Raw genomic sequence first — 17,279 nt, 5'->3', positions numbered from 1 at the left:
TTCAGCCCACAAGTGAATATCGTATTTTTATTTTGCCAACTTATTAAAAATACTGGATCTCTATTTTTATCATTTGCATGAACTTCTTGCAAAATAACAAGATTTGAGAACAATAATTTGAGTGTCTTGGTGTGAACGCGCAAAAATAGGATGGGAATGAAAGTAACCGAGGCAAGCGAGATATAGTGAAAGGACTTCCTGAGTTCATAAAAAAGTTATTAAAACTATTTTCCACTTATTTTGGAAATTTGTGAAAAAGTGCCTTCAGTTTTTCTTTATAACTAAGGATAGGACTGCTTCGTATTGAAATCTTGCTTGGAATATATGTCTGTTCCGCTACACGGCAAGCTTCGAGCACAAAATGTGGGCGTCGTTGATTTTCGATCAAGCAAAATCATCAAAGGGTGGTAATTGAGTTACACGGGAGCGAGTCAGACGTCAATTTATTTAGAGCGTAATATTCAGTCACGAGAGAGGGCTCTGATTGAGCAGTCTAATGTGATATACTAGTCCTCCGGGGAGAGCAATTTGACGAAAAATTTAAGAAAAGACTCTAAAATTAGTTATTTCACGGCGTAATAGCTTCGCTCGGGCCATTTAAATCGTCGTTCTAAGCCCTATGTTTGCCATTTGAGGTAAAAAAGGAAAAATCCCTCTTTTCAATACATGGTATAAAAAACTAACGACATTTCGGCATCATCCTAGCAACATAAGTCTTGCTAAACGTTTTTGTATCGCAGAACAAGATTATCTTCACATGAATATTCTGCGTGGTCATAAGCTTTTCCAACCGCTCTAAGTGATTGGTCAGTGTATGGAGTTGCTGCGGAGATTGGTTGAAAAATTGGTACTTAATATTTTGTTTACATTCACTCGATGCTTCCAAGATAAGTTGGGGTTCAAGTTTTCCCAATAAGCTTTTTGGAGTTCTTGCGGAAATCGGTCGAAAAATTGGTGCATAATATTTAGTTTACATTCACTCGATGCTTCCAAGATAAGTTGGGGCTCAAGTTTTCTTCATAACCTTTAAGCGTTGACGACAGTTTCGCCGGGATTCCACCAGGCGTCTTCAGGTAGAAGTGCTCGCATGTTTATGAGTTCGTTCACCAATATTTGCATGTTTTCAATTCTTATACAATTTGAAAAATAACAAGACCCGTTTTTTTCGATCCATCGCCCCCTTTGAAACTATTCGCGGAGAAAAAAAGGCGGCCTTAACCTTTTGACAGATTATTAGATGATGTCACCGACTCCTACCGAGCCGGTCACTGCGTCACGGCTACTCCTGGGCATTACGCATCGATCTCGCGTGGTTCGTAGTTGTCACTCTCGTGATCCAGGGATTCCTTTCTTCAAGGAGCGGTTCTCTCTGAACGATTTCATGGAAATCTCGATCATGGCGATCACCTTAGAAAATTAGAGTGAGGGTTAGAAGAGGAAGGGTAACTAGTAGTAACCTCATCGGTAAACACGTGTACCCGATGTGCGCAGTGGCGCAGCGAGGGGGGGTTTTAGGGGATAAACCTCCCCCCCAAAGCTCAGAGAAACTTTTAATTTTAATCCATTATACTTCATTTGATTAATAAACTTATAGAGGAGTGTAAGGATTAATAATATATCCCACAGAAAGCCATAAAACTCACCGTTTTGAACCATTTATCTTAAAGAAATTCTGGGTTGAGGGCCTCTGCACCTCCCGCTTATCCTGGCGGGTATACCACACACTCCAGGCTAGTTGAGCCTAAACCCCCCCCCCCCCTAGTCTTAATTCCTCGCTGCGCCCCTGGTCGTATGTATAGCGTGTCGCGGGAACCCGAGAGGAAAAATTTGGCACATATTAAAATGAAATAAAATATATTTTCTTTTATTTTTGTTTTAAATACAGAGAATAACATAATCGGTGTTACCATTTTATAGTTGCCCGGTAACAATACATATATTAGGGGACAAACAAGCAATATAACCAGTAGAAACCAAAATTTAATTTACAAAAATAAAAAGGAAAAGAGAATCAGCAAGTTAGGTGACGGATAAGATAGAGAAATGATGATCATGGATTTCAATGGAAGTGCAAATGGGTAAATGTATTGAGGGAGTGAGTTCAGTTGAGAGGCAATGCGGAGGAAAAATGCACGTTAGATAAGTAAGTGAAAGTACATATCTCAGATAAATGGGCATGTGGATAAGGGGATTAGAACGGGTGGGGCGGATTCGAATATTATAACTCACCAAATCACTCATGAGAAGTCGCTGAGCTTCCCTTAAACGACTTTTCTCGGTATCGAAATGCACGGAAATAGTTTCCATTCACTAATCGTATGCAAGTCACGTGACTAAATTCCACGTTACCATTGAGACGCTCGAGGCGCGTTGGGACCAAAGTAGTGACGTCACCCGCCCACCACGAATCTTGACTCTTCTCTCCGATCAGTGAAAAAGTGAGCGTGGTGAAGTGTTGGAACTGAATGACATGACGTCGCGGAACTTATCCTGTACCAGTTCTGTTAGCGAGGTAATTATCGCTCGCTTCCGATCACCAGGACCAAAGATGGGAGGGAAACAAGTGAAAGTCACATAGCGTAGCATTTGGTGTTCTCCCAACAAAGTGATTATGACGTAATGACCAGTTGATTAGAACAGGCCTGAAATTTCATTCGAATGATCATTCACGCTGGAAATTTCCAGGAAATTTCCGTTATACACGGTGAATGATGGATCATTCGAATGATCTTTCGAAAGATCTTTCGAATGATCTTTCACCGTGTAAAGCGGCCTTTATACACGGTGAATGATGGATCATTCGAATGATCTTTCGAAAGATCTTTCGAATGACCTTTCACCGTGTAAAGCGGCCTTAACTGATCAATGCAAGGCAGAATACACCCAGGAAGGAGAAAGTATATTAACTAGAGAAACGTGAAAATCGCATTTCATTTTTATTTTATCGCACTTTCAATAACAGTTTATCGTATTTTGTAGCGTCTACTTTTTATTTTCATTGTGAGGTAGATGACGATAAAATGTAGTGAAACACAGTTATGTGACAAAATACAGAATATTTTAAATGATTATGTTGTAGAACAATAATAAATTAAGGAATAAGACATATAGTGGCGGAGGTGTAGCTTGCCCGCGCCCACTTGTAGTTCGCGGCCACGTAGAGTCCCAGCCAGCTAGCAGCTGGCCAGACGCTCACATGCTTTAAGCGGTGAGTGTTGGCGGAGCATTTAAACTGCGCTCGGCACACAATGTACGAATTTTGCCGTCGAAAAGGCAAATTTGCGTAAAAATATCATAAAAGTCCAGTCATCGCATATATGTCGCATTTATTTGCGCACATCGCATCAATATCGCATTTGCGATTTTCACGCATCTCTAATAATAACTCGTGAAAACATAGGGGCGAATTCCACGTTTTATTTAATTTCAAAATTATAAGATAATCACGGACTGAGAGAGATTTTCTTCGTTGTCCCGTCCATGTGATTAGTTATTATAATGGATTTTGGATTCGGGCCTGCGTGAACGACCCCCTCGTGTTTTTTTATTCGGACTCATGCTTGAAGTAAGTGTCCCCGTGAAGAGAAAAGAGAGTATTCACCTCACCGCTACACCTCTCCCTCTTTTATGTCGCCATTACGTGGTAGGTTTCCTCCACGCCTCCTCCTGCTGCTCCTTCCTCTCCTCTACGGTCCCTCCTCTCTCGCGGAGGCGGTAGCATCCGATCCGCGGAAGAAAGAATAAGATTCCCCCCCCCCCCCACCATCTCGAGGCAATCTGCCTGAGTGCTTTTGCAGGAGTGGGACTCGGGCGAAGAAGAAGAAGAAGAAAAGGTCGATTGAATAAATCCCGCGTTCATTTACAAGTCAACGGCGGGGGAGTCGGAGGTGGCGGCGTTTCAGATGGGAGTTCCTCGAACCCCCGTGCGTGTATCTCCCAATTGACGCGCGCCTCGTATTCTGCGAACGATCGCGCGGGCGTGGATTTTTGGAGGTGCTATATACGCTCCATTGGCAGGACATACATATTCAGGATTTCTTCTCGGGCTCTACCCCAGGTTAATTCAGTCGTGTCGACCGAGGTATCGGAAAAAACGACTTGTCTTTCATTCTCGAGACGTGTTAATGCCTGGGTGTCTAATTTAACACTGGAACGAATTGAGCGTTTCAATAGGACCTCAAGAGTGAATTCGGCCCCCGAACTTCTGTTTGATAATTTCAACTGATTTCGGCGTCACTTTGTGGACAATTTATTTGTTTTATCGAAATAGTCAATTCGGTTCAGTATGGAATTGGACATTCAGACAGTAACACGCCTTGAGAATGGAAGACAAGTTATGTAAGATTTTACACTTTCCCGGCGAACAATATGCATAAACTCTTCTCGGGATACCGCGCGAGTAAGGTTATGCAAGAGCGCCGAAGTTTCGGGTACCGACTCGTTGCCCATTGTCACGGCTACTGAGTAGTGATGGGTCGATCATGAACGATTCGATCAAAAAGATTGAATCACTAGGTGAATCAAATGACTCATGATTCATTTCGTTAAACAAGTCGATCATCAATCATCAATCACTCCGACTTCCGGTTTCATATCAATCATCTCGGTTTCCGGTTTGATTCAAAATTTGGAACGACCGATGCTTAATCTCTTTTCGTCAGGGCAGAAATAGTTGTGATAAAATTAAATACTATGTTATGAAGAACTGAATACTTGTGTAATCTTTTTCTTAAATGTTTTCCAGCAGTTATCAGTATTAATAACACCAATACACGTAAAAGGAAAATATTAAGATGACTCCTGTAGGAGAACGTTAAGAAGTAGAAGTTAAAGCTGGTTATATTTTATTGTGCCGTTCATAAAATTATCCTGCAGATCAGATTCATGCATAGTGTGTGGTGTATTTTGTGTTATATTTTGATCAACTATAGTTAGAAATTATTTTATTAGTGTTAAGAAACTGTGGCAGTTTCGCCTTCCCAAATATTTTCATGACACTGCTTCCTTCATTTTTGCAATCTAATTTACTCATCTAGGAATTCACAATTAAAATAGTATATGAAATGATAATATGGATAGCAATCAGCGTTACCAATGCTCTTCGCAGATGAGGCAGTATTTATTCGATTATTCAAAGTGATTTATTACATCCATTGATTGAGTCTTTTCGATCTTGATTCCTTTTGAGTCTTTTCAATCATGACTCCTTTGAGTCTTTTCGATCTTGATTCCTTCGAGTCTTTTCGATCTTGATTCATTTGAGTCTTTTCGATCATAATGATTGAATCAATTGATTGAATCATTTATGTGACTCGAGTCAAAATGATTGAATCACTAAAATGATCGACTTTGCCCATCACTACTACTGAGGGAATATTTGAAGTGACCGTTGAAGCTCAGCATTAGGAGGGGCCGGATTCACCGTCCGCGGCCGCGTATCACCGTCACTTTCATTGTCGTCGCGTCGCTTCGGTACGTGTGTTGTGAAGGCGGACCGGAATGATTGATTAGATCTGCAATTGTTACTTGTAGTGTATGTCAGGATCACGGTCTTAGAATGTCAGGATTGATTAAGATGGCAAAGACGGTAGCTGAGAGACAGCGCAAGCATCGTGAGAGTAAAAAGCAAAGCGGTAAATGCGAGGAATCAAAAAGGAAGAATAGAGAGCAGCAATGAGATCGTAACAGATCATGGCAAGGGTGGTGTTGATGTAGTTAGCGGCAAAGGCATAAATATGACCTGGGTAGCTTTTAAGTCGGGTTCTCCTGTAATAAATGCAGATAGTTTTGTGCAAGTGTGCAGTTAAAGCAGTAAGAAAATAAAATTTGCAGAGACCCCTGTACATGGCATTTCTGCTTCCAAGGGAATGCTGGACTAACAGTGGCACGGCATTTAACCCACACGGAACACACTCTCTGTACACCATGTGGAGTTAATAGATGTAATTAAGATGCCTCCTTAGACAATAGATCACAGAGATAGGCGTACTCAACATTTTAGGCGAGAATATAGAAATCGAAGTAAAATTACTGGATAAAATGCATACTATGTGCTTATGTTTCAGTGGGGTAGCCAAGAATTTCGTTCGGTGGGTAGAGGGGATGGGATCCAATACGAGGCGGGAAAAGTTTTGAAAAACAGGGTACCAGGTAGAGGGTTTTAAACTAATTTAACACTTCTCATAAGCGAAAAAACTTCATTTGTCAGAGAAATCTTTTGTAAATTCATGATTTTAAATATTCATGAAACCAGTGTGTGCTTTCATTAACTTATTTTTGGAGGAATCCTCCAGAAAGTTCCTACATTGATTGGTATTAAGTCAAAGGGGAAATATATGAAAAAAAACTGGGTGTAACGGTCAGTCAGTGACGCGTAGAAACGCTCACATACATTTGTTTTCATAGCTATACTAGTAAGAGCAGAGATGTGCCGACAATGGCGGATTAACTGGCATAATTCTTGTAAATTAAAGCATTGCTTAGATCGGCGTTCTCCAACATTTTCATCCCGAAGGCCGAATAAACCATCAAACGGAGCTCTTGGTAGAAGAAAGCAGAAATCAAATCACTGTTTCACATAGTAACTCGAATAGCAGATGAAATTATCTAACAGAGGTTCGGGGGCCGAATTCACTCTTGAGGTCCTATCGAAGAAGATTAAAAGCAAGCACTTAATTTTATTTATCATTGTTTGGAATCTTTTATAAATTATTATTTTCTGCAGTAGCTATTTGATGACATTATTTGATTTTTATGTGCACGATAATATCTCCTTAGGCCAGTTGAGGGGGGCCTCACTTGCCGAATCTGGCCTACGGTCCCCCGGCTGTTTAGGGACGTCTTGTTAACAAACACCTAAAAATGCGTACTTCTTAAATGCATAATTTGAATTTTATTCATTAAATTTCGGCGTTACGATTCTGCATGCTTTAGGGTCACCCTCGCAAACGCTCTGGAGTTGCCATACGGAACACTAGCGAAACTGTTGTCTGTAAAAGTCAACAGCAACCAAAGCTTACCCGAAAAAAATGAATATAACTTGTTTCTAAACCGTTTACATAATACCGAAAGCTGCCGGAGATATCGAAGCGTGAAGTTTGGTGAATTGATAATCTCTCCTCGAGCTAAAAAGCGATTGATGTCATTTCACTTTTTCATCTCTTTGTATGAAATGCGAGTGAAATAAAACGTGAAATTCAATAAAAGGTGCTAATTTTTCTCCAACTCAGAGCAGCGTTAAACCCAGGCATGGTTTTTCACAGCCGATTGCCGTCATTTGACTCTGAAGTTGACATTATTGCTGATTCATTCTAGTTATAGTCATTATGCTGTATTTAGGCCTGAAATACGATGGTCAAAGAATTAGTTGGATTTAATCCTCCTGATTGAACACTTCAATGAGTTTGTTGTGATAAAAATGTATTGCAGTCCATAATAACTTCTTTTGGTGTTGTTGCGATGAGGAATTCCATCGCTGATGTAAAATATTAAATACTAATCTCAATTTGTTTCTTTTAGCGGAAAATATTCCATGAGAACGCAGTATAACCCTCAATACTCATTGATGAAAATACGCAAATTTTCTCAATTTTATGTTCCAAACTTCCTGTTATATTTCGCTGAAGAATATGAATCTTGTTTTTTGTTTTGGTTTTCTCTGGGAAATGAAAATAATTTAAGCCTATGGTAAACACATGGGAATATTTGACTTTATCATATATGAGAGAATTATTAACTGTGAAATGGAATTACCTGTCCTACTAGATAGACAATCATGTTTGGCACGGTAAATGATATCCAAATGAGCTCAAACTGCAAAAAATACGAGCGCTGTTTCTACTGCACCTACTCAGTTTTTAAAAAGTTTACTGACGCATTTAAGAATGGGATAACTGGTAATTGCGATGGAGATCAAATTGTTGCTCATTGCGTTTATTTGTAGTCCCTCTGAAAAATATTTTGACGGCATTGACTTTGGTTTGTTAGATTATTCCTGTTAATTATTTTATGCGGCTATTTATCGTCAGCGTACTTTTTGGAACCTTATTGGAATTTATAGAGTTAAGAAAAAATTTCCATCTAATTAATTTTTAATCTACTGACCACTACTTTTCACTTACCTTGAGTATTTCTGATTGCTTGGCTGTTTTCGAAATTTTGGGATCACATTTTGTACCAACAGTTTTTTTTCGCATAGCTCATCCGGACAGCTCGCTTTTTGTGAAACTTGATGGCTCCCGTGAGATCAGAATATTAATAGGTGACACGCCGAATCTGAATGAATTGTATCCACTTTGGGACAAGCCGTAGTTGATCGATGACTAACCAGTCTACGACATCTATTTATTACACAATTTTTTCCCTGCTTTTTGTCGTAGCATGAATAGTCAGTCTTCATGAATATGCAATCTGACTGACCGTTGTATTTTTGGGTTATTCATCTTTCCAATAAATGTGCTTTCATAATTATAATTGTAATCTTGCGCTCTTTTTTCTGCCTATATTTAATGCCGTTCCAAATCTTCTATAGCTCATTGCAATAAAATTTGATTCTCTAAGTTCACTTTTAAGGTTGATGGTTATTTCTGAATGACCTATGCCCTTCACTTTTTCTCCTTTCTCGAGACTTTCCTCCACCACTGTCTGAATATTAAAAAGTGGCTAGGCATTTAAAAGCTGTAGTACTAACCCGGTATCTATTTCTCACTTATATTTTTTCGGCATTTTTCATTTACGTGTGAAAGTAGTAGCATGCCGGAATGCATCACACTCTTTGGCTGTTTCTTCGTACTGCTCCACATCAGTGTATTATGGCATTTGCGGTGTCCAACACGCTAGGGCTGAAGACGTACAGCTTAGAAATGAATCCTTTCTCGAAGCTCCACAAGGGGGTGACTTAATTGGATCTTGGAAATGAGAAAACTGAGTTTCCGTAATTGCCTTTTGTCAGAGTCATAGCCGACGCATGTTTTGAAGACGGAGTGTCATCCTTTCAATGGGTGGATCTCAGACTTTGAGCTAATGGAATTATGACACAGTGACCTCTTTTATTTGTAATACCATTCATGTCCAACATCGATCGGCTTCAGTTTTTTGGCGTCTTTTCTATCATTTATATAATTTTTCCGAAATATGATCGCATTGGTAACGAATTTCGTACTAATAAGTCTCTTTAGATCATCATAGAATTCAGTATAACTTTACAATTCTTAAATATTAAAAAAACATAATTCTTCTGCATTAACATGGTGAAAACCATAAGCCGTTAGGTAGGTTTTCGAGAGATAATTTTTTGAATAAAAACGAGGCGACGTAATTCCCGCCTGTTTATTTCTTACACCACAAAGACATACATCCTAAAATTCAGTATTCGTTCAGTTCATTAAACGTAAGAGTTATATATAATATTCTTCTTTTTACATTAGACTGTGATGCTTCCAAATAACAAGAATTGAAGCACGGCGGGTGGCGTTTAACAACATAAACATAAAAAATACCAAGTCACCAGTGTATGAATTTAATTAATATTACCCAAATTATGAATTATACTACCCAAAGTATGAATACTAACCAAAGTATGAATTGAATTAATATTACGTGGATCAGGAGTTTTCTTTTGGCATTAAAGGAATGAGATGAGTATTTTTGATTGAATTCCTTTCACAGGAAGTAAAAAATTATGGAAACACCTAACAAATGGGAATTATGAAAGCTGATTCTATTCAAGTCACCATTGACCTCACAATGTAAGACTCATATGGCTGGCTCGGCTATGGCTGTCCCTGATGGTATTAATGCAGGTAACTCATGATAGAGTCAGCATTGTCAAAGCACGCAATAAAACTACGCTATCAATACCTCGATGAATTGTGGAAATGAAAAAGCAGGAGCAATAACTGAATCTTTCACAGCATAAAAAAAATTTCTTCTTCTTTTGAATTAAAATTTGTTTGAATTTTCTATCTTCAAATCTATAATGGTTTACTTGAAAGCATTTAAACTGATGCACATCTACACTTCATGCGGTAAATTCAAATAGCCCCCTTTCGTAATTCTATCAAGTACAATGGGAATGCATACTATTTTTAGCTATTGGTATTTTCGTTCCCGAAAAGGATCTAAAGGAACTATGTAAATCTTAAAACTTGAATGAGTATGGAAAGGTAAGGGAGCTTTATTTATCTCTTTTTGAAAAAAAAAACATTCAACGAAAATTTCGATAACATTTTTCATAACATATTTCATCTCAATTTTATATTCTAAGATAAAATTTTCCATGCGAAATGATCTCAACCATTTTTATCACACTTCACTGATTTCGCGACTGAGTTTTCAATTGACCTGAGAGTAAACGAGTTTGTTGGATTTCATTCAGGCTTGTCACTCCCTTCTCGTTAAATGTTAAAATGTTGTCTTTCAACTATGAAAGCTTAGTATTTTTAGCTTATGTGGCCTGTTGGTATGTCATTATAGTCAAACATTGCACTAGGCGTCTCTTGAGTTTGTGTTCAGAAGAGACTGTTTTACTTGCTTGCTGCACAAAGCTGAGCCCGCTCAAGGGGTATCCTTTTCCTCAGCACTGCACGTTTTATACCTTTGATATGTAGTATGTATGTCAATATCAGTAGCTATGTCAATGAACACACAAGCGTTGTATTATAGGCGTAAAAGAAGTTTTGTGTAGAGAGCTGCACGAGATCTTGCAAGAAGTATCTAAAGAGTCCTAATCACAGCGTCTCGCAAATTATCTTTAGCTGCGTGAATGCGCCCGCTCCAAGATTTTGCAACCGGCAAAACTTCACGAGACTCCTCCGAAATCAAAACGGAGTCGAAGCAACTGGAAACGATCTCGGCAAATAACAGCCTCGAGGGAAAATGAAATTCGGACGTCCTCAACCCGGAAACGCGTCGTAACGTCCTTAAAAAAACAAACGAAACGCATAGTCCGTCGTGGCAGCCGTCGGGTGAAAGGAGCAGGAAGTGCGAACGGAGGATTGTAAGGTGGAGGGACAGGATCACATTGGTGTAGGCCTCGTAACGGAGGGATTCGAATGTTGCCGTATCGAGGGTTTTTACGTAAAGTGGGGATTTGTATTAAGGGTCGCAACCAGGGTGGTGGGAGGGGGAAGGGTTGAGGGAAACATGAGCGAAAGGAGGGGTAGCCCAAGGCGTCAACTTGTAAGGGGGGTGAGCGGAGTCAAAAAGAAATCCTCCCTCCCCACAACCACCCCCCAAAGAATCTTTCCTACGCCCTCCACCCTCGTGAATAAAACATGTGGATAGTTGGCTCTTAAGGGTTATCAAGGCGATAACTCGCTGGGAGAGGTTGGTGGGTGAAAGACGCGGCGATGGTGTGAGGCTCCTCCGCATCCGTTGCGCCGTGAGGCCGCCGATTCCATTTGCTGGGGAAACAATGGAGTTAAAGGGGCCGTGCTATTTCTCTCTTTCTCTCCTTTGGACGGGTGGTTTAGGGAGGGTGGGGTTGGGCTGGAACATCCTCATGCGGTGCAGAAAGGTGGCGCTTGTAGGCGAGAGAAATATTTGGATCCGCGTCGGATCTCCTGAGGAAAAAAGAGGTACCGCATATGGAAGCTTCCTCATTTAAAGAAAAACCGATTGTATCGCATTTCATCGTGAAAACTATCACTCGCTCCGTGTTTTTACACTTGTATTGCTTGGGATAGGTGGGTAGTATTTTCCCCGGATCAGACGTGTGTAATTCATCTCCACCTCCCCAAATATAGCACATTTTATACCTTTATGGTAGGGGATTCTAATAGTCAATAGCAATGAGCTATCACAAACACCCAGGCGCTGGGTGGGGGCAACCTACCCAGATGAGACTCGAACCCGCGACCTTTGGTTTGGCGGGCGAGGGCTTAACCCCACTGTCTCTGGGGCCGGCGATTCATATCCCCAGGGTAGCGGGGCCAGTTCCATCTCCTGAGCCATCTCGCTTTTCGAGGATTTTGATATTGGGGTGTCCGAAGGCTACATCTGTGATTCGAATCCAAAAACCCTCAATCAGCAGCCAAGTGCTCTTTCCTATTGGATACCACGAACCCTGTAAAATGATGTGGACTTTAATTTACAATGACGAAGGATGTGCCGCGACAAAAACCCCGGTTCGTGGCAACGTATAGCAGTCACCGAGCGTGTTCCGAGCCGACCGATGACTCTCTTTAGTGGTAGTGCGTCCATTTGTTTTGCTCTGCGTTCAGAGGGATATTCTGTCTCACACTCAAAACCACACCACCATTCACATCATAAACACAAACGAAAATCTACACTTCAGTGGGCCCGATTAAAGGGTAAACCTCGAATTACGATTCCAAATGTTACTGATCATCGAGAAAATCGACAATTTATTTTTTAATCCATGGGATAAGGTAGCATTGAGGGAGTGGCCGGAAGAGTTTTGCTTCTCATTACCTGTTATCTACCAGTTGAGTAAATTTTAGGCGGAAACATGACTGACTAATTTTGTAATCACCGACGACTGCTCCCAATCCCACATTTTATTTCTTTTGTGAACAACTTCGTACGTCATTTTGTGGAAAAACCGTCCCTTTAAGACGGAACAGAAGTGCCGAAACCGTTTGGGTGGTTGATTTAATACGGAAAAGTGCAGTAAGTACGGCGATGAAGTAAGCCACTAATGGACGTCTGAGTTTAAGGAAGTCAAGCGAATGGAAAATCGAAAAATTTATCTGTAGATGATTCACCGGGAAAGGCTTTTGATGGCGGTGATGTTTGTGGATAGAATGGGACGGCGAAAGAAGGGAGAAGGCTTTGCAAATGGCTATCAACAAGGTAGAACACATGCGCAGTCTCATCAAAATTTACCACCTCTATCTTTAGTACTTTTCCTACTCTCACAGTATCCAAAGAACCTGTCTCTCTTGTACTGACGTTTTCATAAGGCTACCTGATATTGCTACTCAACTCTCTTCCTTCCTTTAAATTAGAAAAAATTGGACTCGTTTTCTTTTGCTGCGCACATTTTTTATTAAAAAAAAACTTCCCTTATAAGTTCTAAAAAGGCGACTTTAATTTTCTTTTGGACTTATAGAAGATCTCGCATTTCCTCTATTTCGTAAATAAAATAGCTGCAAATGGGAAAAATTTCGCGCAGTAACTTTTAAATCGCACTCATCAAAGATGGTGACATCGAAATGTAAAGTTATCGAGCCCTCAGAAAAGAATTCCTTGGACGAAGATAAATTTTGTGTGAGGAATCGTAATGATGCTGTAGAAACGTAAAGTTTTCCATTATACTTCTCATAATAAATAAAAAAAACGATGAGGAAACTCCCATAGCTTGTATTTAAGAACAAAATTGCGGATTTTGGCTGTTCAAACGATCAGGATGCTGCTAGACAAAATGCACGAAAATACAAGAATAGTCCTGCACGAAATAAAAATAACCGGTGCAATTCATTAAATGGAGCCAATTTCAGACCGAACTGGTACTAAGATAGGTACATGCATGAAAAACCAAATATGCTTCCATGCGGCTATCGTTCACTTTCGTTTGTTTTGTGAAAATGTTGCGAATGTAGATAAATAGCTTTGGGTGTGATTATGTAAGAAAAAAATAGATCCAGAATTCCTTTTTCAATGAAAAGCATAGCGCTGATGTCAAACGCAAATGAGTTTTAGAACAATTTTCAAAAATTTTCGGACCCGGGGGGTCGTTCTCTCAGATCCCTTCATCGGCACCAAAGCATATTCCTAGTTACGCCTCTGGTCGTAAGGGTAGGGAAACAAATGAAGTAGTGGGGAACGAGGGGAGGAAATTGAAGAATAAAGAAAAATAAAGGGGGTTGAGGATTGTGGTGTGATGTGAAGTAGGTGAATCATCTAGAAGAAAACGGTGTGGATAGAGAGGGATAGTGAGCAGGAAACACTTATTCATTTAGAACCATCAATCTCCTCTATTTATCATCAGTCTTTACTTTGCTCCCTTCAATTCACTCAGTGCTTTCTTTGGCCCCCGCTCACCCAATCAGCATGCATGTATGCGAAGAGCTAACTTGACGACGGGAGTCAGACATTGACAATGACTGTAAGCAGTTGAAACCGCGGTCAGTTTAATCAAAAAATATAGGCGGAATTTTAATAGATTTTTGATAAATCAAGCGATCAATTAATTTATATTTATGCCGCGCTTGGTTTTTCATGCTCGCGAAAGGAGAAGTTTTAAGTAAGTAATATCGTGGCTCAGGTGTGCGCTATAATCGCCTACTGAAGCGTAATCCAGGCGTTTGAAGGTGTAACAGTTTTATGCGACCTCCGAGCGCCTTCCGCCACATGTTACCATCGAATTTCAGGACTCCGGGGGAAGTTTGGGGCAGGTGTTATGAGCCGGCCGAAAACTTTGAGATAGACCGTAAGGGTCGAATTGATTGTCGTGTCTAGTAAGGCAGTTTCTATTCTGGAAATCTCCACCCGAGATTCAGCAGGTGGTGTGGATGCTGGATTTTTCCGCTGATTTTTTTCCCGCATTGAACGTTTTATGGGAAATATTTCCAATCAAATTCCTTCCTGAACTTTTTATGAAAACAAATCCAATAAATTGATCCGTGGTCCATAAAACGAGTATGGATTTTCATCACGCCAAGCTTACGAATATAATACGCATGAAAGAAATCAATGTTCCTTCTTCCTTATTTTGGGGTGCATCATTTTATCCCTCTAATAACAACGAGCCGTCTGTTACAACCTCTAAATATGACTCTAGACAGGACCTATGTGATTCGAATTTGAAAATTAAAACACAATTGTCGTTCCCTGGACTCATAGCTCCAGACGAGTATCCAATGGCGTGAACACTACCAGACACAGGAAAGGCATTTCGGAGGAATAACGTGTTATCCATCATGCACTAATCTTTATTATATAACTGTAAGCAATATGAATCTGCATCTGAGATTTATTATCTTTGCCTGCTAACTTCCATTTGCTAGTCAAGAGAGCAGCAATAATTTACTAAGCGGATCTGATAGCTGAAAATTTTCAGCAACACAGTGTTAGATCTTTTCACGAATACACTTTTTTTGCCTTGGTACAGCGAGGTATAGGTGTGAGTGATTTAGCGTGTATCAAAATTCAAATCTTAAACTTTTGCATTCACCTCCCTCAGTAAATATTGGTGAACGTGGTAGCCAGATATGTAGAGAGGTACTGCTGCGCGGGCGATGATATTTTAAACTACAGATTAAGCCTCCGGACACTCAGATACAAGAACTAGCCTCCTTACCCCAAATATGTGCAATTGATACGCTCATGGCGTAGACTTGGGTGAGTGCTACCTCTCAAATTCAAACCAGCCTTCGGGTTGAGTAACTTTGTGTAAGTGATTCATTCAGTTCGATGTGCATGATTTAAAACCTGGAATTGGTTATCTGATGTTTCTGCTACGTAGGTAACTGCATTTCAGCCATTGATTATGCGTGTTATTCTACTGTTTATTTCGACCAGCAAGTTATTTCGGCACCAGCAATTATGTCAATCACCAATCAGGCCGTGTCTTTGATGTTTACATGATGTACTTAAAAATTTCATGTCCACGCAGTGCAAAGTCTCTATAAGTGCCGTATGTAATCAGTCATGAATATATAATTTTGGTAATGAGGAGGGATAACATGTGGCCGAGTATAATGGTATCATTGAGAATGCAAGCAGAAAATTGCCAGAATCTGTCCTAAAACATTTTAACCTGCCTTTAAACCTCATTCCCTCACACAAAAATTATTACTCAAAACTTTCATCGTAGCATACATTTCTATACTGACAATGACTGATACAGAATATATTTTCTCGTTCCCTACGCCTAATACACGTCTGTTAAACAAATGGGGTAGGAAAACTTTCTTCTGGTTTGGGGAGGTGGAAGACATTTTTAAAACTTGTTGATATAGTATGTTCTGATTCGTTAACATTCCGTATTAAGCATATTTTTTATTGTACTCCAGTGTATACCTATGATTTAATTTGGAAAACAAAAATTTATATCGGAAAATCAACTTAAATAAAGAAAGAAAATATTGGGATAGACCTCCCTCTGACACACGCCCGCTCTTCGAAACTCCGCCTTTGAAACTATTGGAGGAGGAGAGGGGGTGTCAAAAGAGTAAGCTCCGCGGTGCTCGATCGTATTGAATTGATGCTGCGATATCACGACTGCTCCTTGAATAAAAGATGAGACCAAAATGTGAGGAGAGAGCCACGGAGATAAATGCTGGCGCTTAAGAATCGCAATCCATCTGATCCAGCTCTCTTGCCCAGCTCTGAAATACAGGCAGCTGCTTACGTTACCATTATTGCTCAAACTGATTACATTTTCTCATCTTCTATCCTCTCACGGTCATGCATTTACACAAAATGCGGCCATATCGAAGTTCCGGATGTGTAGAACTAAGATAAAGTGGATGCTAGCTGGTTGATGGTATGGGAAATTGATTATCTGTGTGTAAATATAGTCATCAGTATTCATCCGTATCATCCCTTATCAGCTATAATTTAAGGTTTTTTACATTAAGGTTTAATTTTATGCATATCTATTATGTGTTCTCCCGGTTCATTATTTATATCTCTTACTTTTATCGAAATGCCTGTGGTTTATATTCTCTTTCAAAATGAAAATAGTCCCCCATGGAATCCATTATTTTTATTACAGTTTCATTAATTATAATTGAATTTTATTATTTTAAGTATAGAGGTATCATCTTTCCGTAATACTTTTCTCAGGTAGTCAGTTATATATGTTTCAAGGTTAAAGGGCATAAAGAATATGGAATATGAATATGGACTGGGGTTAAAGGCTGCATGATTAGGCAGCGATTTTTTGGGCAAGGATCATGAGCTATCGATGTAAGGTACTGATATGGCAGCTTGGGCTGTTATCAGGTGTGTGATATGGTAGGTCTATCTTTAAAAGAAGGAGGGAGAAAATAATCATTACGTAAAATGTGTTAGCTTTTAAAAATTTCGGTTTTCAGACCCAATTTACTAAATTGGACTATAAGTACACATGCAAGAGGAATATCTAAGTATTAATTTATAATCTGTAAATGGGATAAAGAGTACTATTTACTTTTCCGTTTCAGTACCGATCATACCAGAGTTCCTGTACGACATGAGGCACCCTAATCAATCAAAAAATGCCCTATTGACACCCACAACGAGTGCACCTATCACCGCTGTCACCAACGATACAGGGAACAACACGCTGGAATTTTTAGATGGTAAGTCTCATATGGATACTTTTTTTGTTA

At 39.7% G+C, this 17,279-nt stretch overlaps 1 protein-coding gene across 3 annotated transcripts in view; it reads left to right on the top strand.

The window, feature by feature from the left end:
• Positions 1–17,279, top strand: part of LOC124155566 (synaptic vesicular amine transporter) — a 204,247-nt gene that overhangs the window by 158,163 nt on the left and 28,805 nt on the right. For all 3 annotated transcript variants that reach the window (XM_046529508.1, XM_046529509.1, XM_046529506.1), the window contains exon 3: positions 17,112–17,249. In XM_046529508.1, the coding sequence (XP_046385464.1) occupies positions 17,112–17,249 (138 nt within the window). The remainder of the gene's footprint in view (positions 1–17,111; positions 17,250–17,279) is intronic.

Source organism: Ischnura elegans, chromosome 3 (assembly GCF_921293095.1).
Source record: "Ischnura elegans chromosome 3, ioIscEleg1.1, whole genome shotgun sequence".
Taxonomy (NCBI): Eukaryota; Metazoa; Arthropoda; class Insecta; order Odonata; family Coenagrionidae; genus Ischnura; species Ischnura elegans.
Note: the sequence above shows the minus strand (reverse complement) of the source record. Positions and strands in the feature narration are given on the sequence as shown.